The sequence below is a fragment of the Penicillium taxi genome (assembly GCF_028828555.1).
Source record: "Penicillium taxi strain IBT 34144 chromosome Unknown utg000002l_segment0_segment0, whole genome shotgun sequence".
Classification (NCBI taxonomy): domain Eukaryota; kingdom Fungi; phylum Ascomycota; class Eurotiomycetes; order Eurotiales; family Aspergillaceae; genus Penicillium; species Penicillium taxi.
In genome coordinates this window covers 1,991,686-2,018,067 of record NW_026643204.1, presented here as the reverse complement: position 1 = coordinate 2,018,067, position 26,382 = coordinate 1,991,686, and the positions used below count along the sequence as shown (strand labels likewise).

Below are 26,382 nucleotides of genomic sequence, written 5' to 3'. Positions count from 1 at the left end.
TTTCTATTTTCAACTCCTGAATACTTGAATTCCACAGAGCCTCATTGCCCTCGGACTTCATGAGAAAAATAAGAAAATGATCAGGGGGAAACATGAATAGTAAAGACAAGACATAAGATAAAGGCACTTCATGGCAGCCCGCTGGAATAGAATAAAAAGTAACAAACCGCAAATCTACTTATGATGTGGCGGCCTTAAGACCCTTCAAAGAGCCAAGGCTCAAAGCCAGACCCTGTGAACGACTTCTGATACGAACAAAGCCAGTGATAGGCCCATCATCTCCCTCCTTCTCAATGCTTAAGTTCGCCAATGCATCCTCGCCTAAGATATACACGTTAGAATCTTCATAACTGGTCATGTTGAGAGTTGTTGCTTACCGAACACGCTCCGGGCGTAAAGATTAGCACTCAGGAATCGGCAGTCACCCTTCAGGGAAGCTTCAGGGGCCAAGCAGGCCATGTTGGTGCTATCCATCAACTGTTTGAGGAATTCACGCAGGTTTTTGGCCTTGGAGTTGATATTGACCTTGTTCTCCCATTCAAACTCAGTCCACATAGTTCGGAACTCAGTCTCAGTGCAGTGAGCAGGTTGGATGTAGTCCATAATATCGGCGTGAATATCGTTGAGAATGACCACGTGGGTCTCGGTGGAGCTAGCACCATCGTAAACAATGTTTCCGAAAATGACACCAGTGTCAGTGGACGAGACCTTGACTGTCGCTTGGACATTGAGGAAGTCACGCGGGCCAAGGTTGTGGGTGGATGGCCGCTCAACGACCTTGAGATCTCCTAGAGTGGCAAACTCCACGGATAGGTTCTGTAGGGTCTCGGTGGTTTGGTTCACCAGCAGAACATCCAGAACAATATCGAACTGGTGAACAGTGACATAAGCCTCGGCGTAAACTGGATCAGAGAAACCTGTCAACTGGACCACTCGGCTCAGCTTTGATGGTGCGCTCTCTACAACGGAATCACCACCGGTAGCCTTGACAAGATCCAACTCGATCTCCTCAGCTCCCTCGACGGCGTTCTTCTTGGCGAATTGTCGGATGGGAATAGCGTCATCAATCTGGACAGCAGTCTTGGCCTTCTCCACAGCTTCCCGGGCGGCTCTCTTTTTGTCCTCTACCTGAACAATAGCACGGAATGCTTTGCGAGTGTCCTCAAGGAAGGTGGTCTCGAGGTCCTTCTTTTCAGTGAACTCAGCCAGTGAACGAACACAGGTCATGATACGGTCAACAGAGTCCTCATCGATCGGGGCCTTGACGAACTGAGATTGGCCAACACGCATGATGGAAATCAAAATCAACATGGCTTCGGCGCGGAGGGCATTAGTGCGGGCAATATCCTGCGACACAATCGAGTGACGCATCACCAGCTTGGTCAATGTGGACGAGAGAACAGTGGCCAAGTAGTAGTCACCATCCAAAATAAGCTGGCGCAGTGGTGGCTTCTGTGCGGCCTTGACGGCTTCAAGACGAGCAGCGGCGGAAGACTGGCTGGTGAGAGCGCTCTCAGTGGCGTAAGTGCCGTCGGCCAACACCTTTCGGGAACCAGAGGGAGCGGCCTTTTGGCCATTAACAGGGGCCGGTTCATGAAGGAGAACGGTATCCTCTGGGACTTCATCTAGTAGTCGTTGTTCGGATGCCAAGATAGGGATTTCTCCAAGACTGGCTCGGATCTTTTTCCAAGCCTCCCGAATATCCTTCTCCTCCAAAGAGTACTCCCCGACCACCCAAAGAACGCCCCGATAGACCCTGCTAGCTCTGACCTCAGTTAGAGTCGAGACCAGGCGGTCAACGACAGAACTACGAAGGTGAGGGAATTTCTCAACAACCTCCTTGACGAATGAAATCACATCAATGGCGGAGTTGTTATTGAAATCGGCAATGAAATCCATGAGGAGATCAACGACGCTGGCGGCAATCTCAGAAAATTTGATGGCACATGTGTGTATTGACTGAACCAGCAGCTGGCGATATTCGTTGTTCTAAATCGACGGGTTAGGCTTTCTGAGATATAGATTGAACACTGATGGGAGACCGTACCTGTTCATATTGCTCATCAACGGTCTTAGCGAGTTCCTTCTTGAGCAGCATGACAATCTCCTCGACATTCTTGCTGGAAACCATTTCCATTGCAATACCAAGAGCCTTTCTCCGCACATCAATGTCGGGGCTAGTGAGGACACGCAAAATCTCCATGGTGAGATCATCCAGTACGCCCTCATTGCGAATCCGCAGCTGATCCACGCGGTCTAATACAATAAGTTTGACGTTGTTGTCAGCCTCACGAATGGCGAGCTCGATCAGCTTTCCCGCGGCGGCCTTCACGGCGACAGGGTTGCTGGTAAGGGCAGTAAGAGATGTGGCGGCTTCGTACACAACTGTGCTAGTAGAGGCATCAAGGAGTTCGAGCATGAGTTTAAGGTATCGCGACTGTTATTGGTTAGCAACAGAATCTTAATTGTCTTAGCTGGGCTCTAAACCTACCTTGTTCTGAGGGTTTTGGACAGCATCCTTGCGCAGGAATTCCAGTTCAGCCAACTGTAGAAGTTCATCGGTGTTAGGAATGGTGTCAAAAGTTGTGCGAAGGTATTCAAGAGCCTTCTCGTGACTGATGGTCATCAGTGCGGCAAAGGCATTGCGCTTGCATGTGCCATCGGTTTCGGCTTCAAGGAAGGTTTGGATCAGTTCCGGGGCGTCAGGGATGAGAGACTCCGAGTGCTGGAAGATGGAAGAAACAGCCCATACGGCATTCTTGCGCACATAGGCGTGACGGTGCTCCAGACAAGAGCGGGCCGTAGAAAGGAGGGGCTCGAGGAGTTCGGGTTCCCGCAGCTTGCACAGGAAGCGGAGAGTATTGCCGCGCACATATTCGTTGGCATGTTGAAGGTCATTTCGGATACCGTTACTAAAGTTATTATAAGTCTTGTCAATTCGCTGGGGCTGGTGGGGTATTGTTGGTCGGGAAGTCTCCTTACCAGACCAAAATCATCTCCTGTTTCAACTTGCCATTGGAGTCAAGCTTAGGGCAGATCTCGTAATAGAAATAGAGAAGCTTCTTCAGTGGCTTGCTCCTCGATGGCATAACAAAGCGAATGATGTGCATCAAAAGTTCGGGCATGGGGTTGCCATTGAGCATGATCGCAACCACCACCTTCATGGTTTCTATCTTTGTCTCATCGGTACCCTTCTCCAGCTGGAGACGCAGCTCCTGCAGGGTCGGCTGGTCGGCTGTGTTGTCCTGGTGGACTAGACTGTAGGAGTTTTCGAGGAATGATGCCATGGTGGTGGAATTGGGCGACACACGGAGTATCTAGTATCTGCAAGCTGTCAGTTGAATGTTTTGGACACATCAGCTTAAGCCAAACACACCAAAAGTTCACTTCCCAGAGCAGAAGTTCAAGGGGGGAATTAAGGAACGCGCAATTAATATTGTCCAACACCCCTCGCCAGCCAAGAAATAATCGGCGTGTTGGTTTGAATGCGCGAATGGGGTGAAGCATAAGGTGTCCCCTTTGCGGGCCCATATGTGTGGATGACTAAGACATTATAGGCGGTGGAAGGAGCGGTAAGGGAGCTGCATCTTTGGCCGCAATTTCATGCCGTAATATTTACATTCCCCTCCGCCTTTTATCGCGAGCAACATCTACTGCTTGGAGCCAGCTCTCAACTCACCAAAATGTCGGAGAATGACAATTTTTATCTACGCTACTAGTAGGGATTTAATGCCTGAGCCCAGCCTTCAAACCCTTCTAATAATTTTGTAGCTCCGGACACAACGGGCGGTTTGGACATGAGTTCTTAGGTAGGTCTTTCTCCCTAGGATGTGATCAATGTTCATTTTGCTCACTCGCAATCAGAATTCGATTTCCGTCCTCTTGATGGGGGAAGTGCCTCTGTACGATATGCGAACAATTCTAACTATCGCAATGACTCCATGATCCGCAAAGAAAGTGAGTATAGAGATAATACCATGTAATGCGCCGGTAATCTAACAATTGTATAGTGTGTGTGAGCGCCGCCATGGTCCAAGAGATCAAGAACATCATCAAGGACAGCGAAATTATGAAGTACGCGACAGATAATCAATGCATCCGAATATCAACACTAATCAGGCGTTAGGGAGGATGATTCAAATTGGCCGCAGAAGAATAAGGACGGGCGCCAGGAATTGGAAATCCGACTGAATGGCGAACATATTGACTTCGAGGTAAGGATAGCCCCGTGGAGACAGTTTGCAACTCAAGTGCTGACGAATTCGACTTCACTTTATTTAGACTGCGAAGATCGGCTCTTTGATGGATGTGACCGAATCCTCGGATCCCGAGGGACTTCGAGTCTTTTACTACCTTGTGCAAGACCTGAAGGCTCTTGTGTTTTCACTTATCTCTCTTCATTTTAAGGTATGTACTCGGTACTCCAGCTATTGAATTATAACTAATGGCTCTGCTCAAACAGATCAAGCCGATCTAAATAAACAGAAGGCAAAAGAATACAGAAATATGAAGATTGCTTTAATTATGCCAGGCGTTTATCATCAATAACTACCATTTTCTCATGAGATTGGGATGAAATCCAGATGAATTCAGAAAATTAATGACTTTTAAATCAACACTGCTTACAACCTGGGCAGTAGACAAAACTTTAGAATGCAAGTGTACCTAGACACCTAGGCAACCTTTTACCAAAGACTTAGAAAGGACAGCCCTAGAGACCTGTGGTACTCTGAAACTGTCAGTCTTTCCAATTTGAAAGGTTAAGAATTCGGAACAAGAAGTAGAGAGAAGCAGTAGTTATATTTAGAGATGTACAGCTAAGAGTCTTAAGACCTACCAGTGTCGGGCTATATAGCCCATAATAGGTTGAAAAGGCTTCTAGATCCATCATACTCACACTAACAGCGTATATTGTATTACATAGTTCCAAGATAACCGGTTCACCTGAATTTTATAGATCTACATTCGACTTAGATCTTTCATTATCGTCGCTATCATCGTCATTAGAACCAGATTCGTTGTGCCATGTTCCATTGTCCTTTCGAGCCTCTTCCCAAACACTTTCAAAGAATAAAAGAAATGTTATAAACAGTACTCAAATTCCGAGATGTACAACTTAGGTCAATCAATGCGAATGACAGCTATTTTGCGCTGGAATTCGTCAGGTGATAATGGCATTACCACACGTGATAGGATATTTAGAAGTGGGGGCAACTGGCCGCCCTTTTAAGACGGACATACTCCGTACAACTTCCTCCAATATTCTAAACTTTCTACTTTCCACTTTCTACATTCACAGTAGTTCTTGGTGGCTGGTTTCATTAGCTACCCCTGATATCGACCCAATGTCTACGCTCTTCTTCCCTTGATTCCGTCTCAATGCCAACTCCGAGTAACAACCCAGCGAGTTCGATCGCCGAGGTGATATCCACCCGCAGCTGTCCCCCGGAAACTGGACTATCAGCCAGAATAGGATCACCAGACAATATCGAATTGAACGGAAATGGCTCAGATGATGTTCTTACACCCGCTAGCGCTATAGCGCCCACCGTGATGAGCCGCTCCGAAGATGGGACCGCTCTCTTGGTAAATTATCCACCAAAGGTGGAAGGGCATATCGCTAGAGTGGACGATGATGCCGGCCCAGCAAGGTCCGGTTCACCAACAGACTCATGCGTCCGCAGCGAGTCCCCTGTTATGCCGCTCAAACCATCGCTGCTGCGATATGAATTTTCTAACGTTCGGGTAGGTTCCCGATAACAATGAAATCGCCACCCTATCGGGCTAACAAATATAACAGCTTCTGCCCAACCACACTTCCTCTTTTCTTCGCTCTGGTAGTAAATTCACCGGTACACAGCAGTCAGACTCACAAATGTATAATGTTGACGTCGAGATCAAGCAAGTGGACATGGCCGAGTCCTACCTTTGCGGATATCTGCGTATCCAAGGCCTCACACCAGACCATCCCACTTTGACCACCTTCTTCGAAGGAGAGATCATTGGTACCAAGCACACGTTTATAACCCGTAATGAAGAATGGGGTGCCAACGAAAGGACTGACATGCACCACTGGTCTCGGTTTCCGGCTTGGAAACCGCTTGCTAAGCAAGCCAAACGAGCTGACTTTACATACCGCAACTTTGCCCAGCGTGAGCATATATTTATGAGATGGAAAGAATACTTCCTCGTTCCTGATCACCGCGTGCGGACGATCTCGGGAGCCAGCTTTGAAGGCTTCTACTATATCTGCTTTAACCAGATTGAGGGCTCTGTGAGCGGTGTATATTTCCATGCAAAGAGCGAGCGGTAAGCCTAGATTGCCAATTTGACTCGACTTTTGACAGCTGATCGTATTAGCAGTTTTCAACAGCTTGAGCTGAAGCATGTGGAGGATCGTGGATGCGCTCCAGCACTCGAATATCGTTAAATTCATCTGCTCGACTGCTGGTGCTGAATTCATCCATTTCGCGGGGCGAATGGATGAATCCAACAATCATTTCACAATCCCCATTTGATTTGCCCTTCTTTCTCTTAGCCATGTGGCAAAAACGGCGTTTTACATCCTTCCCATCCTCGTCCCCATTTATCAAACTTATAAAGACGCTTGGTTTTCCTGCAGGTTGATACCATACCAGGCGTTATTCTTCACCTCATGCACTTCTCAATCTCGCCAACTAAATCATCTCGCAATTTGGACAGCATTTTCGAGAATTTCAACCTTATATAGCCCGTGCTCGGTGTCAACTAACTCAACATATATTCTCAGCTTTCTTCCTCATGCCTCACGACTACTAAATGGCGTTCTCTATCCTCCGGCGAAATCGGTGTCTTTCTCCTACTTCATCTTGAGCACAACTTCTTTTCAGCTATCCTATTTCAACGTCATATACTATCTATTTGTGGATTTGTTATTTGTCATATTTACATCTTATATTCGGCGGTTATTCAAGACTGCAATGTGATCTTTACGTGCGCAGAATATTTTCTGAATACATTGCCAAATAAATCTTTGATTCGTAAATGAATTGATTTCTTCCCAGGGTCCATGCTCATTCGGGATGTACACACAGGCATACCTTGAACTTGGAATGTCTCTACCTAGACGGTACTACTTGAAATTTAAGGCCTCTAAAGTCAACCTTGGTACCCTATGGTAGTATTTACCTACGTATGTAAATTTTGTATATGTATTGGACTTGAGGAAAACCTTGAATTAATTCTAACAGGCAATTTACATGTTATTTGCTGGTCATGTCTGGATCATAGCATATTGATTTACATGTCACGATATGCTTCGTAATGCATGAGCAATCAGATATAAAGCAAGGAATCAAAATTCAGATCAGTTTGCCACACATATTCTAATCCAGTAAGAATTGAATTGGAGAAATGCAAACGGCAGCTGAGGGGGTGCATGAGCTGTCGTAAGTAAGTAGTAGTGTAGATAACCAGGATTATCACCGAGTGGAGCCAATCTCATTGGTTGTGTCCTCGCACCGCCACATCCCTATCATCTGGGCACTTTCAATGTACCATTCATCAGGCTTTTCTGTCATTACACGGCCATGGAGCTCCCTGACATTGTAAGCAATGATTCGGATGGCTCGGGGTCCTCAGATGAGTTCCCTCCCCAGTACCCTTTGAGAAACGGCCATTCATCCTTCGAACCCTTCGAGAAAGGCCAAACGCCTGCCACAACCATCAACTCATCTCCTCCATCCCATCCCTCGAGCCTTTCTGCATGGCCCAGTGGCTCGACTACAAGGCCGCGTGGGTCTAGTGTTGGGGCTGCTACATCGCTTGAACCCCCCGATCCTCATGCGATGGCGGTCGATCCACGACTTCAACGTCCAATTGGCCCTGCAAGAACCCCCTCCAACACCTACGCTCCCCAACGGCGTCCACCACAATATATTAGCTTCCAGACTGAACGCCAGCGCTCCGCTTCAACCAAAAGACCCCCCGTCGCGACCCGAATGCGCAATACCGTGCACAAGAAAAAGCATATGTGCAACGAATCCGTGACCCTCAAGCTTGGTATTACCACTTTGATGACGCACCCAGCCCCATGGGAGATGCAGATTTGGAAGATCCCTCCCCAGGATCGGAGGTTCCTTTCGACGACGATGTTCATGACCCAGATACCCAGCTCTTTCTGCCAGATGACAACCTACCCACGGTCGAAGAACTCAGGAATCCAAAGAACCAGGAGCGCCTGGAATGGCATTCTATGTTAGCTTCTGTTCTGAAAGGAGATGTGGTGAAACAAGAAAAGCAGCGATTGCTCGGCTCTGTGGAGTCCAAACGATCGGCTGCTCTGAATACTGCACTGTGGATCGGCGTTAAGGCTAAAACATGCGGGCGGAGCATTGCTCTCCAACGAAAGCTCATTGAAGACGCAAGGGTTCAATTGGGCCCAGTAATCGAAGAAATCATCAACTTCCAGATTAAAGGTGAAACGGAAATCGGCAAGCCACCGAGGCAGCAGGTCGAAGATGTCGTGAAAAAGGTGGAGCGTTGCGAGGCCCTATACTCAACGCTAAAAGAGATGGAGTCGGCCAATCCTCGCACAGCATCTGAAGAGTTCTACTCTAGCCGCGAGGCGATCTTTGCCTGGCACAATATTACGGCTCTGATTAATACTGAGCTGGCTGTATTGCAAAGTTGGGTCGGAAACGGCGCTCTGGACTTCAGTGAGCCCAGGGTTAAGTCTGCTCAAAGCGATCTATCCGATGACTCCTCATTTTTGGATCGAATTATGAAAGAGGATGGCCTAAAGACTCTTCAAGGTGGTCACAGCATGCTGCATGGTATTGGCGAAGTCATTCAGAAAGCCAAGAGCACACTGATTGGAAACGCAGAGGCTTTTGCCAAACGTCATTTACCGCCATACATTGAGGAGCTCCTAACTTTGATTAACTTCCCTTCACGATTGATCCAAGAGATCATTCGCGTTCGTCTATCGTATGCCAAAAATATGAAAGATCCAGCCCAACAGTCTCCCATTTTGTTAGATCAGATGATCTCTCAATTTCAAATTCTCATGAGAGTCGCGGTCGAGATCAAGCAGCGCTATCTAGCTATTTCAAGGCCAGAGCCTGGATGGGATCTACCGCCCTGCGTTGATGAGAACTTCGATTCGGTGATTCTTGATGCTATGAAATACTACTTTAAGCTGTTGAATTGGAAACTCAATGCCAACAAGAACACATTCAAGGAGGCAGAGATTCTAGAACAGGAGTGGGGGTACTCCTACGAAATCGGCCGCCAGCTTGAAATCGGTGACATTGAAGTTGCCGAGCAATTTAGGTAGGTCCAAATATGGTTGTAGTCGTTAACAGGGAGAATCTACTAATGCTAAACAGCGCCCTGACTGCCAAGTCTCTTCAACGACTCATGATTCACTTTGAACGCGAGTTGGTACCGAGACCCAACGAAAGGGTTGTAGATATGGACAAGCGGTACAAGAGTATCCTAGATTCAACTCGTATTCGTCAACGAAAATTGTATCGTTTCTCTCGATTTCTCTGCGAACTATTCGAAAATGCTACGGAATACAACTTGCCAGCTGATATCGCCTACGAATTTTTCGAGGCGCTGCTGGTGTCCGACCACTTCCTCGTCACATCGCCCACCTCGGTCGGACAGAAAGGCGTCTACTTGATTGCGCACCATTCATTGTGGAATCGCCCTACCGACATACAAGCTATTCTTGCCACTTCGTTCCGGCAAGATGACATTCAAGATACACATATTCCATATGTACTGGTTATCCGCCCCGAAAGGCCACTGGGCTGGGCAGGTAAGGAGATGCAAGTGGATTTATTAGAACAGCCCACTGATGTGCGTCTCGGGAAACTTCGTCTTGTCGTTGAGGGCATGCAAGACCGCTTACAAAATGCGAGAATTGAGCTGACACACCTCACTGGTATCCAACTGGATATGGTAATTGAGCAACGTGCCAACCTCGGGCGCGTCAACGTAGAATTGAACAAGATCAAAAAGATCTCGTTCAAGTTATCCATGGCCATTATGGATAGCGTGGCTGTCATCAAAAACCAGCTATTAGAAAAGAGATGGGAGAACAACGACTTGGTTCAGGCTTGCTACGCATTCGCAACCGAATTTGGTCAACGTTCTTCCAACTATGTCGACGCTAACCGGCGCGCAATGAACAGTGCCCGGTTGGTGGAGTTGTCCCTTGACTGGGTGTCTTTCATTTGCGATCAGTGTGACGCTGCTGATCGGAAGACGTTCAAGTGGGCAGTCGCTGCCCTCGAGTTTGCCATGGCAATCACCTCAAGTAGGCATCTTCTATCTATGGACGAGGAACAGTTCAGTCGCCTACGTTTGAAAGTGGCAGGCTGCATGTCTCTTCTCATCTCACATTTCGATATCATGGGCGCACGTTCATCTATGGCTGCCCAGGCTGAGAAGCAGCGTATGGAGGAACGCGCTGGAGCTCGAATGGTTGGTGCCGGTCGAATTTTGAGCGATGAAGAGGCGTCGCAGATTGTTCACGAGACACGGTATGCGCGTGTGACTGAAATAGAGGACAGGCGAGTAGAGGAGGACGCCAAACGTCAAGCTTTGGGACGCGTGTTGGAGGGCTCAAACGAGGCAGACCGATCTCTCACTGTTCTCTCTTCATCGGCTACCCACGTCACTTTGCGCTGGCAACAAGGCCAGTTCATTGGAGGCGGCACCTTTGGTTCTGTCTACGTTGCTATCAACTTGGATAGCAATTATCTGATGGCCGTGAAAGAGATTCGTCTGCAGGATCCCAAGTTGATTCCTAAAATTGCGCAACAAATTCGTGATGAGATGGGCGTCCTCGAGGTGCTGGACCATCCCAACATTGTTTCCTACCATGGCATAGAAGTGCACCGTGACAAGGTCTACATCTTCATGGAGTACTGCTCCGGTGGTTCACTTGCCAGCTTGTTGGAGCATGGCCGCGTCGAAGATGAAATGGTCATCATGGTCTATGCGCTTCAACTTCTGGAGGGTCTCGCTTATCTGCACCAAGCAGGCATCGTTCACCGCGACATCAAGCCTGAGAACATCTTGCTAGATCATAATGGAGTCATCAAATACGTCGATTTCGGTGCGGCAAAGATCATCGCTAGGTCAGGCCGTACAATAGCTCCGGCGTATGACGGTCCTGTGGGCCCTGTACCTAGGATCAAGGATCCTCTTCTTGCAAAAGACGACCAGATTGGTAACCAACGCAAGAACCAAAAGAGTACCACTGGAACTCCCATGTACATGTCCCCCGAGGTGATTCGCGGCGACGACGGCCCCGACCTGAATCATCGTCAAGGCGCCGTCGACATCTGGTCCCTGGGCTGCGTGATTCTTGAAATGGCCACTGGCCGTCGCCCGTGGTCTACTCTTGACAACGAATGGGCTATCATGTACAATATTGCCCAGGGAAACCAACCTACATTGCCAAGCCCCGACCAACTTAGCGATCTGGGAATCGACTTCTTAAGCCGTTGCTTCGAATGTGATCCTCTCCAGCGATCTACTGCTGCCGAGCTCTTACAACACGAGTGGATTGTATCCATCCGTCAACAGATAGTTTCTGAGCCTCAGACTCCTGGCAGTGAGATGAGTTCGTACAGCAGTTCTAGCAACAGTAGCAACAGTCGTCAAGGTTCTACCTACATGTGATATCATCTCACAGCTTATAACCTTCCTCCTTCTCACCCCGTCTTTTATCTTTGACAACCCTTTATTGCAATTGGCTGTTATATCTTCCGAGGATGTCTTATGAAAATAAATTCATTCTTCAACCACTCGCTCGATCTCGTGACCTTTCTAAATCAATCCTCAAACGATATCGCATGTGATACCCCTGTACTAACGCTTATTATCGAATTGTTTTCAGCCATCGTTGTTCATTTTCACTACTACTATCTTCATATTTCAGGATGCGGCCATACACGATATCTTATTTAGGGGCTGTCTTTTTTTGAACTTGGGTGTTGATCCTTTGGCTACTTTGCTTCCGGTGGGCAAAACATGGTTCTTTTTAGCTGTATCTTACAGATCGATACAACTACGATATACTTGTATCCTTCCATTGGACTAATAATAATCCATTATAAGAATGAAGTGATAGTGAAAAGGAAAGTGAGAGAGTGTGAGATATGTTTAACAACTTCTACTAAAAAGCCCAACATACATGCCGGGGCCTTCATTGAAGGCTTACAACTCTTCTCTTAACACCTTCTATCGCACCACTTCGATGGGGGACCGTCTTCCTACATGTTTAGCCGCTATAGTCATTCCCCAAATATCATTTGCCATGTCCGCCTGGATTCGCCTGGCGACGCCTTTTTTTGACTTACCGGCTAGCTGAACCTCCGCAATGCTTACGGTTGAAATAGAATCCAAGGAAGCACTATTCCTCTTGCTTTAAAATAACAATGAACTTATCGAGATCAATAGATATTTACTTTTCTTGATGTAGTAATCACCGCACCAGTGCAGTATGGTGCAACTGCAGGCCATGTCCCTGAGTTGACCATCATCGTGCAACAGATTAGGAGTCTAATGTAAGCAAATTGGCTCCTAATTCTCAACTTATGTCGTCTCGTTGGTAACTCATGTCTGTAGTGACCCTAGCGGAACAGGCTACAATAGCCCAAATTTTGAACCTCGCCAAAATATTGTTCGTTCCCTAAACCCTACCTAGATCACCCCTCTAAACACACACTATGCTGTCTAAATTTAAATTTATCAGGTCTTACCGTTTAGCAGTAGATGCTGAGGCTAGTGTTTGACTGTCTGGGGAGAAGATCATTGATATAACCTAACTAGAATGGCCCTTAAAATCCTCAAAAAAACAATCTACATCACTTTAGCCTCAATCAGCCCCCTCCTTGTCCCCAGCCGGATCGACATAGAGCTTTATCGGCTTAGATACTGCTGCATTAAGGAGCTATGTCCTGCTTTACTGTTAACTCCATGCCATTCAGAATGACCATCTTGATATCCAGCAGGGTAGAGTGGCACTTTCTTAGCTGAGGGGTGAAAAAGTCGTGCAATTGGCGAACATCAAATAAGTTTAGCTCCTTGACATTGGCGATTGGTTGCGGCAGATCTTAGAGTACGAGCTTGCCGGGCGATGGAAGCGCTCAATGTCGTGTGGTGGCCCTCGCCACCACTAACGTCAACCATGAGCATAAGGAATATGTCGATGTCTAACTATTTGAACCAATCGACACGTAGCATGCGTTGGTACAACATATCCAATAGTCTTTTGATAGTCAAGGATCAGTGCAGTACTTATGCGTTAGCTTAGTCTCACCCTGATCTCATCCTAATTTCTCACAATCGCCACCCAGTCCTCGCTCTGTTTATTGAAAATTCGCCCTGGTCACGCGACGCTAAAGCAGTGCTCAGTGTGATGTGAGAAATGACATATCCAATGCATGGTCGTATGAATAGTCCATTTCAGTAAGCAAATCAGGATCGAATTATAATGTACCTGGCAGCACACGAATCAGCGCCTTGGCGTAATAATGAACTATGATTGATTACTACATCTTACTAGGCTTCCTTATAGTAAATCCTACGTGTAATTTCTATTTGGCCAAGACACGAATTTGGGCAGCTGCAGACGAGAGTCTTGTCCGGTGAATCACGTGGCTGCCCAATTCGGGTTAGGATGAAAGTAGAAGTCTCGACCGGCGTTCTCGACTTGAATAGACACATGAAAGTGGGCCGAAGACCCCGCTCCCGGGCGCTCCACCTTCCTACAAAGTACAATTGCAGTATCTCCACCGAAGAACCTGATCTTCGTACGCAGATGGCGGCAAGACTGACACCTCCAGTGTCATAAGAACGAAGGTCAAATAACAGGGATCTTATACTTAGGGACATATATTAATTTGCTTGTTCGCTATTCCTTAGTGGGGTCGAAGAGAACCAGAGGGGTATATATGAGAACGTGGGGTGATCTTCTTAGTCAACTATTGCCTGATTATCACGACCGTGAATAATGAATATGTATTTGCTGAAAGAAGGCTGAGTCAATTCAAACTACTGCAAAAATAGATACTGTAGATAATGATATCCCCTGGTTCCCCTACTACACATTATCGTTAGAATTTAGAATTCATCCCTTATCATTATATAAAGTTGCTTAATTAGCTAAATCCGCTGAATTTTCAGCTAAAATCCCTCCCAAAATGCCTTCTACAAGATATAAAACGTCCTACAAGCCCCTAAGTGTAACAGGCATGGATCATATGGTGGTCGGAAAGTGGATAGTTTCCTTTTCCACTTTAGTATTTACTACGCCGTAAGAAACCACACATTCAACTTTAGATTCATATAATCATTAGTAATATAAGCTATTTTAGCCACGTTCTTGCCATTTTTTGGATCTAATTCTAGAGCCATGGTTTCTTTTGCTCATCAGCATCGATATCTAACTCTTGAAAAATCTAGACCTTCCCATTAGGATTGGAGCACGTGATAAGATGCAAGCCCTGTCTTCGTCAGCGTACATTTGAGAGTCAACTAGTTATAGGATCCAATACCGTGGCTATCTTGATTGTTTCAGGGGTTTCATGTAAAGTTTTCTATCCTGCTGGTGCCTGTTGGATGACACTGATCTTATCATTTCTTTTGTGTGTGGTGGCTGGCTGCATACTTCGCACATTGGCCCATTTATCAGAAGCTAGGAATTAGGATGAGAGGCTAGGGAAAATACTGTGGACTAAGTACTGCTAAGTACTGAAATTTCCTTGCAGAAGATGGAAGATCATTGATTATCAGATAGATTAAATGATACATATAGACTCAAAACATATCAAATTTCTTTTTATCACATCCAGCATTGTGATTGACTCAAAAACAGTTACTTACAATACCAATTCTGACAATTCTGACAATTCTGACAATTCTGACACGTACTAATTACAACAATCCAGATTGATTTCATGACAAATGCTAGCTTTCAATCTAACGGTAAAACGTTAGACTCCGTACACTAACCGAACAATATCCAATGATCCTAGAGCTTAAAGACTAGACATCGATTTTTGGAGTCGATGGTGCAACATGATGCTGACATTTCGACGAGTACTGAGGAGTTAGAACTATTCTTCGGAGGGATCCACTATAGGCTTCCAAGAAACTCCAAACTTCTTTTACATAACCAACAAAAGGTACAACGGCAGCTGGGCCCAGACCAGGACGTATAGATGTGTTCTGCATTATAGCAAATGAAATGATAGGCCAAGCAGCCTTAATGGATCTAAGGTGCTATAGCCTATGACCGGTAGTCAATATCCTAAAAGGAACGTACTGTGATATCGAAATACTGTGGGGAAAGCCCTTTCTCGCGAATCCAAAACCCTGTGTGTTAATCACGTGATCAATGATCCCGACTCACAACCCTAACTCGTGATTCCAAAGCCGCTATGAAACGCCTGACAGTCGGTTGAAACCGCCACACAACTACGGGACTCAGGGTCCATTTTTCTTGGGTTTGAACAAAAATTACTCCCACTCCTGATTGTATACCTATGAGTCTATACCTCTTTCACCCTTGAATTTCATACATATCTACGTCTATTCAACCTAGAACATATGACCACAGGGTGTGGAGAGCAGGGCTTCCCGGTGACAGGCTGACAGCTAATACTGTAAAATCAGAGCTCTTCATACGAAGATTCGACTAAGAGCCGCCGCCCTCTTTTACGCAAATCTTTATGTAGGTAATTGTTGAATATCTTCATAAGCTGTCTAATGATATTGATCTCTTGAATAAAGGATACTCTAAGAATCTCTTCTTTCTTTATTCTATATTAGAATACATTGTGTCTCAAAGCTACCTATACGGAACAGCTTGCCGTCGATAGGCCTTCTCACTTCTCAATGATTGACTTCAGACTTACAAGAGCAGCTATTTTCGTTGAATTGCATCTCTGAACAATACCATTTTGTAGCCGGTGCACCTTATAAAAGCTATTCTAGCGCTCTACAAGTCTCCATATCTTCCAGATACCTTTTTAAGTAAATGATGGCTGATTGAGAAATCAAGGCTCAGTCGTGGCCTGTAACGTTAGTCAAATCCGTAACATTGTAAGGCGATCCGTACGCAAGCACAAGATTTGAATGAAGTTGACTATTTATTCATGAAAATTGAATATTCTTAAAAGAGAGTAAAGAATGTTTTTCTTGCCGCCGCAAACCTTATTTGAGCAATCAAGGCCTTTTGATTTCTTCCGATCAGAAGCTTACATACTGACACAACTATACGACAAGTTCGCTTTCAGATCCTCTATCAGATCTGCTATCATCATATAGGTCTCGATGGCTACTAGCCTGACTGCTTTTATGCGTAGGACTGATGGTAGTGATGACAATTTGTGTTTCCTCTGACTCATTATCCGCTCGCCAGGCATGTGGGCCATTTGGATTACCCCGTGCAACAGGCAGCGGGAAGTTTTCATTGTCCGACTTGGATTTGGCATAGCTAGAGCGGTGGAAACGGCGAAAGAGTGGACGGATAGTGGCTAGGCTGCCGGCAGTGATACCTAGGCAAGCTTCGACGTTGGACCAGATGGAAATATTGTTTTGTGCACCTATCAATTTATTAGATATAAATCCAAATAGAGGCTCAGAAATGCTGTAGACTTACTTAATAATTTAGGGCTCATATATTGGGCCACATATGGGATACGAGCGATATTTGCTGCGCTAGCACTAGTGACGAGTAAAAGGTTAGATCATTCTCAGGTCAAGCCTTTTTTTAGGGGAACATACATGCCACCCATGGCTAGGATACCGGCTAACAGAGCTTTGGTTCTGAGCTCCATCTGTAGCTTCCAGACCATGAAAAGAGGCAGAATTGCAAGCGTCAGATCGCAAATCATCGAAGTGACACTATAGACATAGGTATTGGCAATAGTACGGCTGATATTCAGACAGGATCCAGTTATATCAGCCGAAGGTTCGTATAAAAGAATGGCTTGACGCCACCAGTAAGAAACTGGGTGGCACTGGAAGGTGAGGAAAGCCCAAAAGACCAGACCGACGACTGAAGTTACAAAGATAACACCATATAAAATCCATATGTGAGCCCGCACAACGGTCAGGCGTATTAGAAGGATAGCGATTGATATCCTGGCCATTGCACAGACCCAAATATAAGAAGTCGAGCCTAGCCACCACCACTAAGAGATGTTAGTTCAAATGTTGGTCCGAGATAAAGGGGGAAAGCTTGGAACGGACAAATAAACAATTCTCCAACGTGCCATGTACTAAGATTGGTTCCATTTCCAGGCCTGTTCCATTTAAAGAGCCCATGATACCACAAATGCAAAATAACATGTTTAGAAGCTGAAGGTTAACAAGTAGATGAATTAGTTTCTATAGTATGAATAAAGGGAAGACATTTCTTCAACTGACCATTGCAAATACCATAAATGCGTCATCTAATCCAAAGGCCTTAACGATATTAATTCGGACAAAACATCGCAGACAAACGGCGAACAGGGATATAGCCAGCGACACGGTCGCCACAATGAACGCCGTCAAGCTTCCACCTTGTAATGGAACCATGCTGCTTTGTGATGGAACCATGCTACGATCTTGTAATTGAATCATTATGAAAGATCGCAAATTATTGAAATGAAGAAAACCCTTTTGAAGTGTGTGACTGACTATCGGGAGAAGAAGCCATAATAAGGAGAAATTATTCAGTGTCCAAGTACCTAAAATTGAAGAAAAAGTACAACAAAAGATACTGGATGAGGTCAAAAACACCAAAGTCCGTCCGGCCGGAACATATCTGTCGTGTTGTGTATGAATATCCTGATCTAAAATGGGATGGTGCCCCGGGGGATCGTCAAAATGGGTTGGATAGGACGAATCTGATTACTTTGAGGTGATTGATTGTTGAAAAATAGATGCATCAGATGTCAGACTACCATGAAAGCCCAGAGTCCACTAGCGCATTCCACTAGTACCGGGGATACGAGCCGCTGCCATTAGAGCCATTCCGGAAATTGTATACACACGGGCCCCTCTTAGTGTGACATCAAGAACTATTGATCCAAGCTTTCGTCTGAGCTTTTTGTACGACAATACCCACTAGTGTTTCCTTTCCTAGAGACAACGATTGAAAATGTGAGGGGTTATTATTAGTATTTTTTATCGATTTAGTGGTGGGAGAGCCGTGCGATTGAGTATACGAAGAGATATCTACATAGAAAATGCCGTTCCTTGGCCACCCAAATATGTAGTAGGTGTCATTGTTTGATACTCGGATCGAGAAATCTATATGAAATTCCATCATGGGGTGGAATATTATTATAAATCATCAACAACATATGTAGGTATTACTGACCTAACTCCACGCATTTTTTTCACAAGTGCAGAGATTAATGGAGTCCCATCCATCACACCTCCTGTAAGGAGTAGGTTCTAACATGCGGTATCCGTAAGCCAAGAGAGGAATTGTACAGTATGCCTTAGGCAAAGAAAAATACGACATCGACTTTGATTAGAATTTGATTCAAGATATAAACAGCTACTCTGATCAATCTGATCATATCTCCCTTAGGAGCTTCCTTTCATCCAATAAGGCTTTTGAAAGAAGTTTAAAGACTCCGCCTGCACGCTCAATTAGCTCATTCTGTTTCGGTTGACCTAGATGACAATACCTTCCTGGCCTAGATAGGCCCTCGGCCTTGACACCTGCGGCAGCTTTATTATCCTAATGAAATACTCGAATTGGTAATCCCCACCAATTCTTCACTATAGCTAAGCTAAGAGCTGAATCGCTTCAAATATCTGCGATTTGTCCCTGAATGGAACCAACCAATGAAAATGGATTCCATCAATATAGAAATGGCAAATTCACTGGTATCCCTTGAATCCAATGAATACTGCCGTTGAAGTCCAGCGGAGTCTTGGAAGTTATTTGTAAACGCTCTTTGGTCAGAAACTAGGGTTTTACAGCTCTAACACTCTGATTCTGCGAATTTGATGTCGCCAAGAATAAGAGTGTTGTCAGTTTGTAAACAAACGATTCCAAAACTAGTGTCATTTCGATGAAGGACACAGGAATCAAATATTGACTATATTACGATAAAAAATAACAAGTGATATTATCGATAGACCACGTCTGAAGGACAGGGTCTATACCTTCCACAAGTCCAGCCTGAAGGGAGGTTACTTGACCTAAGCATTATGGTTCGTATGCAGTGTATAGAGTGCGTTCCATAGTATCTAGCTAATGGAGGAATAGGTAAATATACTCGTTCGATGTGGAGCTCACATGGCTTACTTGTTACGGAGAATCATGGCTCCATATTTCATATGTCAGACTAATGGTATTGTATTTGACAATACCTATGTTCCAACACTGAAGAAGCTTTAAAAGTCCGCATGGCTAGAGATATGATAAAACAAAATACAGTAGGTCAAGCGAATTATAGATGAATATGTAGTCACTATTAAGGAACAGTAGGGTAAAACACGAAGAGACAGCAAGATTAAAGAAAGAAACTGGATATGGTGGTGTACTAGGGGAGTATTTACTCCGATGGCTCAGTTTCTCTCTGAATCCATACAAAGGTTTTCAAATCGATGAGTTTAGCCGACGCACCGCAAGATTTTCCCTTCGTCATCGCATCTGCGGAATTCAATGCGCCTTCGGTCCATTGAATCTCTACTTGCCTTCGTTCATAGGCTTGGCGAAGCACCATGAAGCGCTTCTCCGCGGTCGTTCCAAGTTTGACGAGGCAGGCGTACAAGGACTTTGAGTCAGTGCATATAACCAGTGGGGATAGTCATTTGTAATATTTGGTCTCACGTCGATTTGATCATGTGCCATAGCATATATAACTCAGATGCCAGAATGCTTCGGTCAAGTCGGTTGCACTTCGCTGAGATCTAATGAACAATGTTAGCGTCCTGTCCGAGAGCATTCGGGATAGCGAGGGTAAAGACATAGCCGATCTGCGATGTCAGGTCTGGGTTATTAGCAAATGGTGCGTCGGCAAAGGCAAGGAGTTGAAGAGATCTCGCGTCCAATTTCACGAAGGTCAATACTCTGGCAGCATATTCAATTTGCCTCAAGGGAGCTTATCAAGAGCTTTAGCGTCGTCTAAGATTGAATTTATGATATGAGCTGTGTAGTTGAGATCAAACGCTGCCCCCGGCCGGTAGATGGTGGTGATCTACGCACCTTTGGTGCGCTGGGAAGCGTAACGTTCCTTTAATGTTATTTCCTGCAAGACGGCGCTGGTGGTAGGTTTTTTTTCGAATTATCGTAGAGAGCTTCATAAATTGCCATTTCTGGCCTAACGAGATCGATCCGTCTAAGTGTACTTGGATTAGTCCTCTCTTGAACTTTAGCGGGTGATAGATTGAGAGTTCTTCAAGGTTCTCAGAGAGAGAATTTCGCTTTCATAGCTCCCTCGCTTCGTTGGTGGCAAACACTTCATTAGCAAGGAGTAATGTATTATCCGTTTGTAGTCCCACGATACTAAATTCATCCTTGTAAACACAGTATAGGAGAATGGATAAAACTTAGAGGGTCCCATTCGTAGCTGGTTGATATGTTACGAATAGCATGTTTTGAACCAATGATCACTAGCTTCAGGTAGCGCCAGAGAGGTTTGATATCACTTAGAACGGAGATATGTGGTAGACCGAGCTTTTAGATTAATTTGCGAGATGACCTAGTGAAGAACGTACGGTTTAGGTTTGTGGTGGACTAAGCATATGCTTGCAAAATGTCATGTAGATATGGCTTCGCGTTAGGTTTTATTTTAGTAATGGGGTATGGTTATCTGGCTAACACGTTGGATTGTCGGCGATTTTGTTAAAACTATTGGTTTTCTGGTATTATTAAAGAGTTGTACGACGGGTCGGAATTCTTCAAAGGCTTTGTTTGTACCAGAGTTCTTGATATTATCAACGAAACGGGGTTTAAAAATTCGTGGGCGAGGTTGGAGGTCAGAGAGTTAAGCGAATTCGAAGACACCTTTTTCAAGTAGACCGGTGATCTCATCCTTGCGGGATTTCTCGAATGGCGTGTGGTGTTTCAACTATTGATAGGGATTTCTGAAAACGAATTTTTTGTATAGGAAGGTACAGAGAGTCTATATCCTTTTGATTCCGGGCTACCATTCACACAGTGTAAAGTCTGGTTTTCAATGTACGGTATGAAACCGTAAACTAAGAGAGGGATTGTACAATAGGCTTTAGAGAAGATGCAAGGAAGTGTGGTTGAAGATGGATCAACAGTATATCGAAGTTAATACCACGATTAATGCTTGAAGCTTTCAAAGTGCAGTAATTGACATACACTTTATACCCATGGAGACCACCTGGTATCCTTAAAGGGGGAGCATGAAATGATCTTGATGCGCCAACTATCTATCGGGCAGGCCGACAGCTCACCGACATAGTGGTTTTCCACCATTCAGTGGTCATAACGCATGCTGATCGGTTGACCGGTAATTTCTCCTGCTGATCACTATAAGTATTCAGGAGCCCGAGATGTCGTTACCTCAAGCAAGGGAGTCTGTGACTTCGTGCTCTCGCAGGAGCCGGTCCTGGGTACCCCAAGGGTTCACTGACCCTGGACTATCGAGTCCTTCCCACGGTTCTCTTAATGCAGAGAAACTATCATTTCCAGATACCTGTTCCACTGTACGCCGCTACATCAGCACCCTAATGACCGATGAGCGCTTTCAAAAAGGTAGTCATAAAGCTACTTAAAGTTAGTAAAAATCGTATGAAACAAGCTATTGTTGCTGGAAAGCTTATAAGAGGCGTTTATAGTCTCACTAGTGAAAAGGAGCTCAATGATATCAGAGTGCGCTGAAACCTCTCACTTAAATCCTATCGTCCTGAAATCATTGCGTCTTCAGAGGTAAAAAGAATGAAGCGATTTTAGCATGAATTGGGAATATTATGGCGTTGAACTTAGCTTCAGCAGTTGTATCCGAATCATTAAATATGATATTTTCAATGATATTAATAAAATATATATAAAGAATATGGGTAGTAAATTTAGATAGAAGTTAGAGAAGTATAACAATGTTCATTTGGGTGTTCTTTTTCAAATATGGCTGTCACCCGCGCAGGTCCGTAATAAACTGGCAATTTAAGAAAGGGGCCAGTTAGAGATTTGGAAAAGTGATGAAACGTGCGGTGGACTCAGGTTGAGTGTATTGGAGTGAAGATGTCTCTAGCTACATGATAAATTAGGATATAGTGGATTGAAAGTCCTAAAAAGGCAGAACGTAAAGTTTGATTGTACTGGACTTCACGTGGTTCCAGATCACATGGTCAGACGTAGATCTCAAGCTCAAGCTTTCCCCACAACTTCTTCACCTTCCACTTCAACTCTCACCCCATCTCCTCCGCCATTGATATGGCTTCTCTAATTCCTGATGATGACGATGTGGGGTCGGGCAAATTCCCTACTGACCCTACCCAGTTCGATCGCGACCCTCGGATTTCCTTCTCCAAGCTGGACGACAAATACATCCTCGAAACCTACAATGGCCAAGAGTTTGTGTACGATTCAGTTATCAAACGGTGGGTCCAAACAGTTAGTACAAAATACTCCCTGATTTGCGCCATAAAATCTTCGCAACTCTTCGCAACAGGCTGCCTCAAGCGCAACTTGCTGGTCGCCGAAACTTACTGACTTTTCAATTCCTCGCAGGTTGATGAAGATCTTATTCGCCAGCAACAAGAATTCTACAAAGTTGAAGGTGTCGATGAGAATGAAGCGGTCCACCCCCGAGACAAGAAAAAGCGCAAGGCTGACGAGGATGTATGTGTCGCGCAAGATAATTACTTTTGTTCTTGTTTTCGTATGAGCTTCCCCCGATCTGACACTTGATCTCTATTTCCTAGGAACACGCGAAGAAGCCCAAGAAAGCACGCATGAACACCGCCATTTTCGTTTCCTTAATTCCTCACAACGCCAAGCTCGATGAGATCCGAGAGGTCTTCTCTAAATTTGGCGTCATCGCTGAGGAAATCGACAGCGGTCGCCCCCGAATCAAGATGTATCATGATGAGAACGGCACGTTCAAGGGGGAGGCTTTGATTGTCTATTTCCGACCCGAGTCGGTCGATTTGGCGATTCAAATGCTTGATGATACTGACTTCCGACCTGGAGTGCAGGATCCATTGGGACGTATGAAAGTTCAGGTCGCCGACTATTCCTTCAAAAGCCAAAAGGAGGCGCCTACGAAGACTAGTAATCGCGATAAGAAGAAGATCATTGCTCGCACCGAGCAGATGAACCGGTACGCATGGCTCAAATCACAGTGGTTTCCGTCGCTAACATTCTTGAATAGTAAACTGGCGGACTGGGATGACGATACACCGTACGCTTCCCCACAGAAAGACCACAAGAACGAGAAAACTGTGGTTTTGAAGCACATGTTCACCTTGAAAGAGTTAGAGGTATAAGCTTATCTGACCATCGCATCTTCCACTATTTCTATTTACTTTACTAATTCTTTTGATAGGAGGATGTCACGGCCATCCTTGATATCAAGGAAGACGTCCGAGAGGAATGCAGCAAAATTGGCGAAATCACCAATGTTGTGCTTTATGACAAGGAACCGGAAGGCATTGTTAGTGTCCGATTTGTCGATGCTGAGGCGGCACGGCAATGTGTCAAGGTAAGCCCTGGTATCTTTTATTATGCATTCCCCGCTTACTCATTATTTCTTCTAGGTCATGAATGGCCGCTACTTCAGCAACACTCGCGTGGAGGCGTACGTGTCAGAAGGCCGCGAAAAATTCAAGAAGACCAATGAACGTCGCGCAGATCTCGAAAAGATGGCAGAGCATGGATTCGAAGATGAGGAAGATGAGGAAGCCGACAGACTTGATCAGTTTGGATCGTGGTTGGAGGGCGAGAACGAGAAATCGGAGAAGTCGGAGAAGTCAGAGAAGTCGGAGAAATAGTGAATTAGCCGGTGCCTTCAGAACTAATACCTGGTATTGAATAATGGAAATTATGGAATAGCCATTAATTTATTATGAGCTATGTTTAGTGCCCAATATTACAGTAGGGAGTAACTCGTATGGTCCGATTGCTGACTGATCCCATGATTGGAGCTAATCCCCATCGGGAGACTCCCCCCTGAGAAGCAAAAGAAAGTGTTGTTGATCCCCACGCACACACACCGCTCACCCTTCTCCTTTCCACTTTCCACTCCCTGGCGCTAGGTCACTACTCTTCTTCATTTCTACCAACTTCATACTTTGTGACTTCCATATCACTAATTCGCCATTATGCGTGAGATTGTACGTTTTCCAACTACCTTGAGACGCGTTTTTGTTGATCCTGCCTCCTGGAAGGAAACCCCACTTGTTTTGCTATTATACTAACATCAACTTTTTCCGTCAATAGGTCCACCTTCAGACCGGCCAATGTGTAAGTTTCAATCTTGAGATGGAATATTCCGCGGGGAAGAAAAGGTTTTATGTTGGAATGTTGGCTAAACGAGGGGTAAACAGGGTAACCAAATCGGTGCCGCTTTCTGGTACGTGCCTGTCCTATCTTGACACGATGTCAATTGAAGGAAACATGATATACTAACTCAATTACAGGCAAAACATCGCTGCTGAGCATGGTCTTGACGGAGATGGACAGTAAGTTCCTTGGATTGATGCCATGGGTGGAATGGCGGCCTGATTTTTTGATTTAGCTACAACGGTACCTCCGACCTCCAGCTGGAGCGCATGAACGTTTACTTCACTGCCGTAAGTGACCTTGATCTCGCGTGATACTAAACAATCGATCTAATTCTGATGTCGTTTACAGGCCAGCGGTGACCGCTACGTTCCCCGTGCCGTCCTTGTCGACTTGGAGCCCGGTACCATGGATGCCATCCGTGCTGGCCCCTTCGGCAAGCTCTTCCGCCCCGACAACTTTGTTTTCGGTCAGTCTGGTGCTGGTAACAACTGGGCCAAGGGTCACTACACTGAGGGTGCTGAGCTCGTCGACCAGGTCGTCGATGTTGTCCGTCGTGAGGCCGAGGCTTGTGACTGCCTCCAGGGTTTCCAGATCACTCACTCTCTGGGTGGTGGTACCGGTGCCGGTATGGGTACTCTTTTGATCTCTAAGATCCGTGAGGAGTTCCCCGACCGCATGATGGCTACCTTCTCCGTCGTTCCCTCCCCCAAGGTCTCCGACACCGTTGTTGAGCCTTACAACGCTACCCTTTCCGTCCACCAGCTGGTCGAGCACTCCGACGAGACCTTCTGTATCGATAACGAGGTATGCTTTCCCTAACAAAGTAGGACAGAAGCAGTGTAGAGGATACTAACTCTATTCTAGGCTTTGTACGATATCTGCATGCGTACCCTGAAGCTGACCCAGCCCTCGTACGGTGACCTGAACCACCTCGTTTCCGCCGTCATGTCTGGTGTGACCACCTCCCTCCGTTTCCCTGGCCAGCTCAACTCCGATCTCCGCAAGTTGGCTGTTAACATGGTTCCCTTCCCCCGTCTCCACTTCTTCATGGTCGGATTTGCTCCCTTGACCAGCCGCGGTGCCAGCCAGTACCGCCAGGTTTCCGTCCCTGAGCTCACCCAGCAGATGTTCGACCCCAAGAACATGATGGCTGCCTCTGACTTCCGCAACGGTCGTTACCTCACCTGTTCCGCTCTCTTGTACGTATAGATCCTAGTCTTATGTTCATGCGCCAAACTAACTTTTCTCTTTAGCCGCGGTAAGGTCTCCATGAAGGAGGTTGAGGACCAGATGCGCAACATCCAGAACAAGAACCAGGCCTACTTCGTTGAGTGGATCCCCAACAACGTCCAGACCGCCCTGTGCTCCGTTCCTCCCCGTGGTCTTCGCATGGCCTCCACCTTCGTCGGTAACTCCACCTCTATCCAGGAGCTGTTCAAGCGTGTCGGTGACCAGTTCTCTGCCATGTTCCGTCGCAAGGCTTTCTTGCATTGGTACACTGGTGAGGGTATGGACGAGATGGAGTTCACTGAGGCTGAGAGCAACATGAACGACTTGGTTTCTGAGTACCAGCAGTACCAGGAGGCCTCCGTCTCCGAGGGTGAGGAGGAATACATTGAGGAGGGTGAAGAGGAGCCTCTTTAAATGCGCCAGGATCTGCCTAATGAGATCTGCTCGCAGTAATACCCACAAGCCTCCACTCTCTGACCTTCGGGCCGGCTGAAGTATTTTGTTTGAGCGTCTACTTTACTTTATTGTGTCTCTATTTCCCTTGCCTCTGTATCCTGGTAATTACTGCCATGTCAGAATAGCATGTACTGGAAAAGCAATTGACGAATTGACGTCTAAACAGCCGAAAGTAGCGTCTTAGCAAGTAAACATATCTATTT

General features: G+C 45.8%; 8 protein-coding genes across 8 annotated transcripts; 5 read left to right on the top strand and 3 right to left on the bottom strand.

The window, feature by feature from the left end:
- Nucleotides 1–178: 178 nt before the first annotated feature.
- On the bottom strand, nucleotides 179–3,287 carry N7495_002684 (coatomer subunit beta; the record flags this gene model as incomplete). Its single annotated transcript, XM_057205353.1, has 5 exons — nucleotides 179–321; nucleotides 378–1,989; nucleotides 2,048–2,437; nucleotides 2,492–2,912; nucleotides 2,983–3,287. 5 exons carry the CDS (start codon nucleotides 3,285–3,287, stop codon nucleotides 179–181), a joined length of 2,871 nt encoding a protein of 956 aa, XP_057065960.1.
- A 406-nt stretch (nucleotides 3,288–3,693) lies between these two features.
- On the top strand, nucleotides 3,694–4,477 carry N7495_002683 (mago nashi family protein; the record flags this gene model as incomplete). Its single annotated transcript, XM_057205352.1, has 7 exons — nucleotides 3,694–3,718; nucleotides 3,772–3,801; nucleotides 3,865–3,957; nucleotides 4,011–4,074; nucleotides 4,127–4,214; nucleotides 4,282–4,407; nucleotides 4,463–4,477. 7 exons carry the CDS (start codon nucleotides 3,694–3,696, stop codon nucleotides 4,475–4,477), a joined length of 441 nt encoding a protein of 146 aa, XP_057065959.1.
- Nucleotides 4,478–5,379: 902 nt separating this feature from the next.
- N7495_002682 (GID4/VID24 family protein) lies at nucleotides 5,380–6,430 on the top strand (the record flags this gene model as incomplete). Its single annotated transcript, XM_057205351.1, has 3 exons — nucleotides 5,380–5,745; nucleotides 5,801–6,309; nucleotides 6,361–6,430. The coding sequence occupies 3 exons, from the start codon at nucleotides 5,380–5,382 to the stop codon at nucleotides 6,428–6,430; spliced, it is 945 nt and encodes a 314-aa protein (XP_057065958.1).
- Nucleotides 6,431–7,568: 1,138 nt separating this feature from the next.
- On the top strand, nucleotides 7,569–11,679 carry sskB (uncharacterized protein; the record flags this gene model as incomplete). The annotated part of the gene is made up of 3 exons (XM_057205350.1): nucleotides 7,569–7,902; nucleotides 7,941–9,312; nucleotides 9,369–11,679. 3 exons carry the CDS (start codon nucleotides 7,569–7,571, stop codon nucleotides 11,677–11,679), a joined length of 4,017 nt encoding a protein of 1,338 aa, XP_057065957.1.
- Nucleotides 11,680–13,563: 1,884 nt separating this feature from the next.
- N7495_002680 (uncharacterized protein) lies at nucleotides 13,564–13,896 on the bottom strand (the record flags this gene model as incomplete). Its single annotated transcript, XM_057205349.1, has 1 exon — nucleotides 13,564–13,896. One exon carries the CDS (start codon nucleotides 13,894–13,896, stop codon nucleotides 13,564–13,566), a length of 333 nt encoding a protein of 110 aa, XP_057065956.1.
- A 2,382-nt stretch (nucleotides 13,897–16,278) lies between these two features.
- Nucleotides 16,279–17,634, bottom strand: N7495_002679 (uncharacterized protein; the record flags this gene model as incomplete). Its single annotated transcript, XM_057205348.1, has 4 exons — nucleotides 16,279–16,654; nucleotides 16,792–17,201; nucleotides 17,260–17,397; nucleotides 17,437–17,634. 4 exons carry the CDS (start codon nucleotides 17,632–17,634, stop codon nucleotides 16,279–16,281), a joined length of 1,122 nt encoding a protein of 373 aa, XP_057065955.1.
- Nucleotides 17,635–22,420: 4,786 nt separating this feature from the next.
- On the top strand, nucleotides 22,421–23,979 carry N7495_002678 (U2 snRNP complex subunit CUS2; the record flags this gene model as incomplete). The annotated part of the gene is made up of 6 exons (XM_057205347.1): nucleotides 22,421–22,600; nucleotides 22,718–22,828; nucleotides 22,912–23,309; nucleotides 23,361–23,469; nucleotides 23,535–23,690; nucleotides 23,746–23,979. 6 exons carry the CDS (start codon nucleotides 22,421–22,423, stop codon nucleotides 23,977–23,979), a joined length of 1,188 nt encoding a protein of 395 aa, XP_057065954.1.
- Nucleotides 23,980–24,309: 330 nt separating this feature from the next.
- On the top strand, nucleotides 24,310–26,137 carry N7495_002677 (tubulin beta chain; the record flags this gene model as incomplete). Its single annotated transcript, XM_057205346.1, has 8 exons — nucleotides 24,310–24,321; nucleotides 24,428–24,451; nucleotides 24,535–24,560; nucleotides 24,628–24,669; nucleotides 24,726–24,780; nucleotides 24,842–25,297; nucleotides 25,358–25,692; nucleotides 25,747–26,137. 8 exons carry the CDS (start codon nucleotides 24,310–24,312, stop codon nucleotides 26,135–26,137), a joined length of 1,341 nt encoding a protein of 446 aa, XP_057065953.1.
- Between the last annotated feature and the right edge of the window lie 245 nt (nucleotides 26,138–26,382).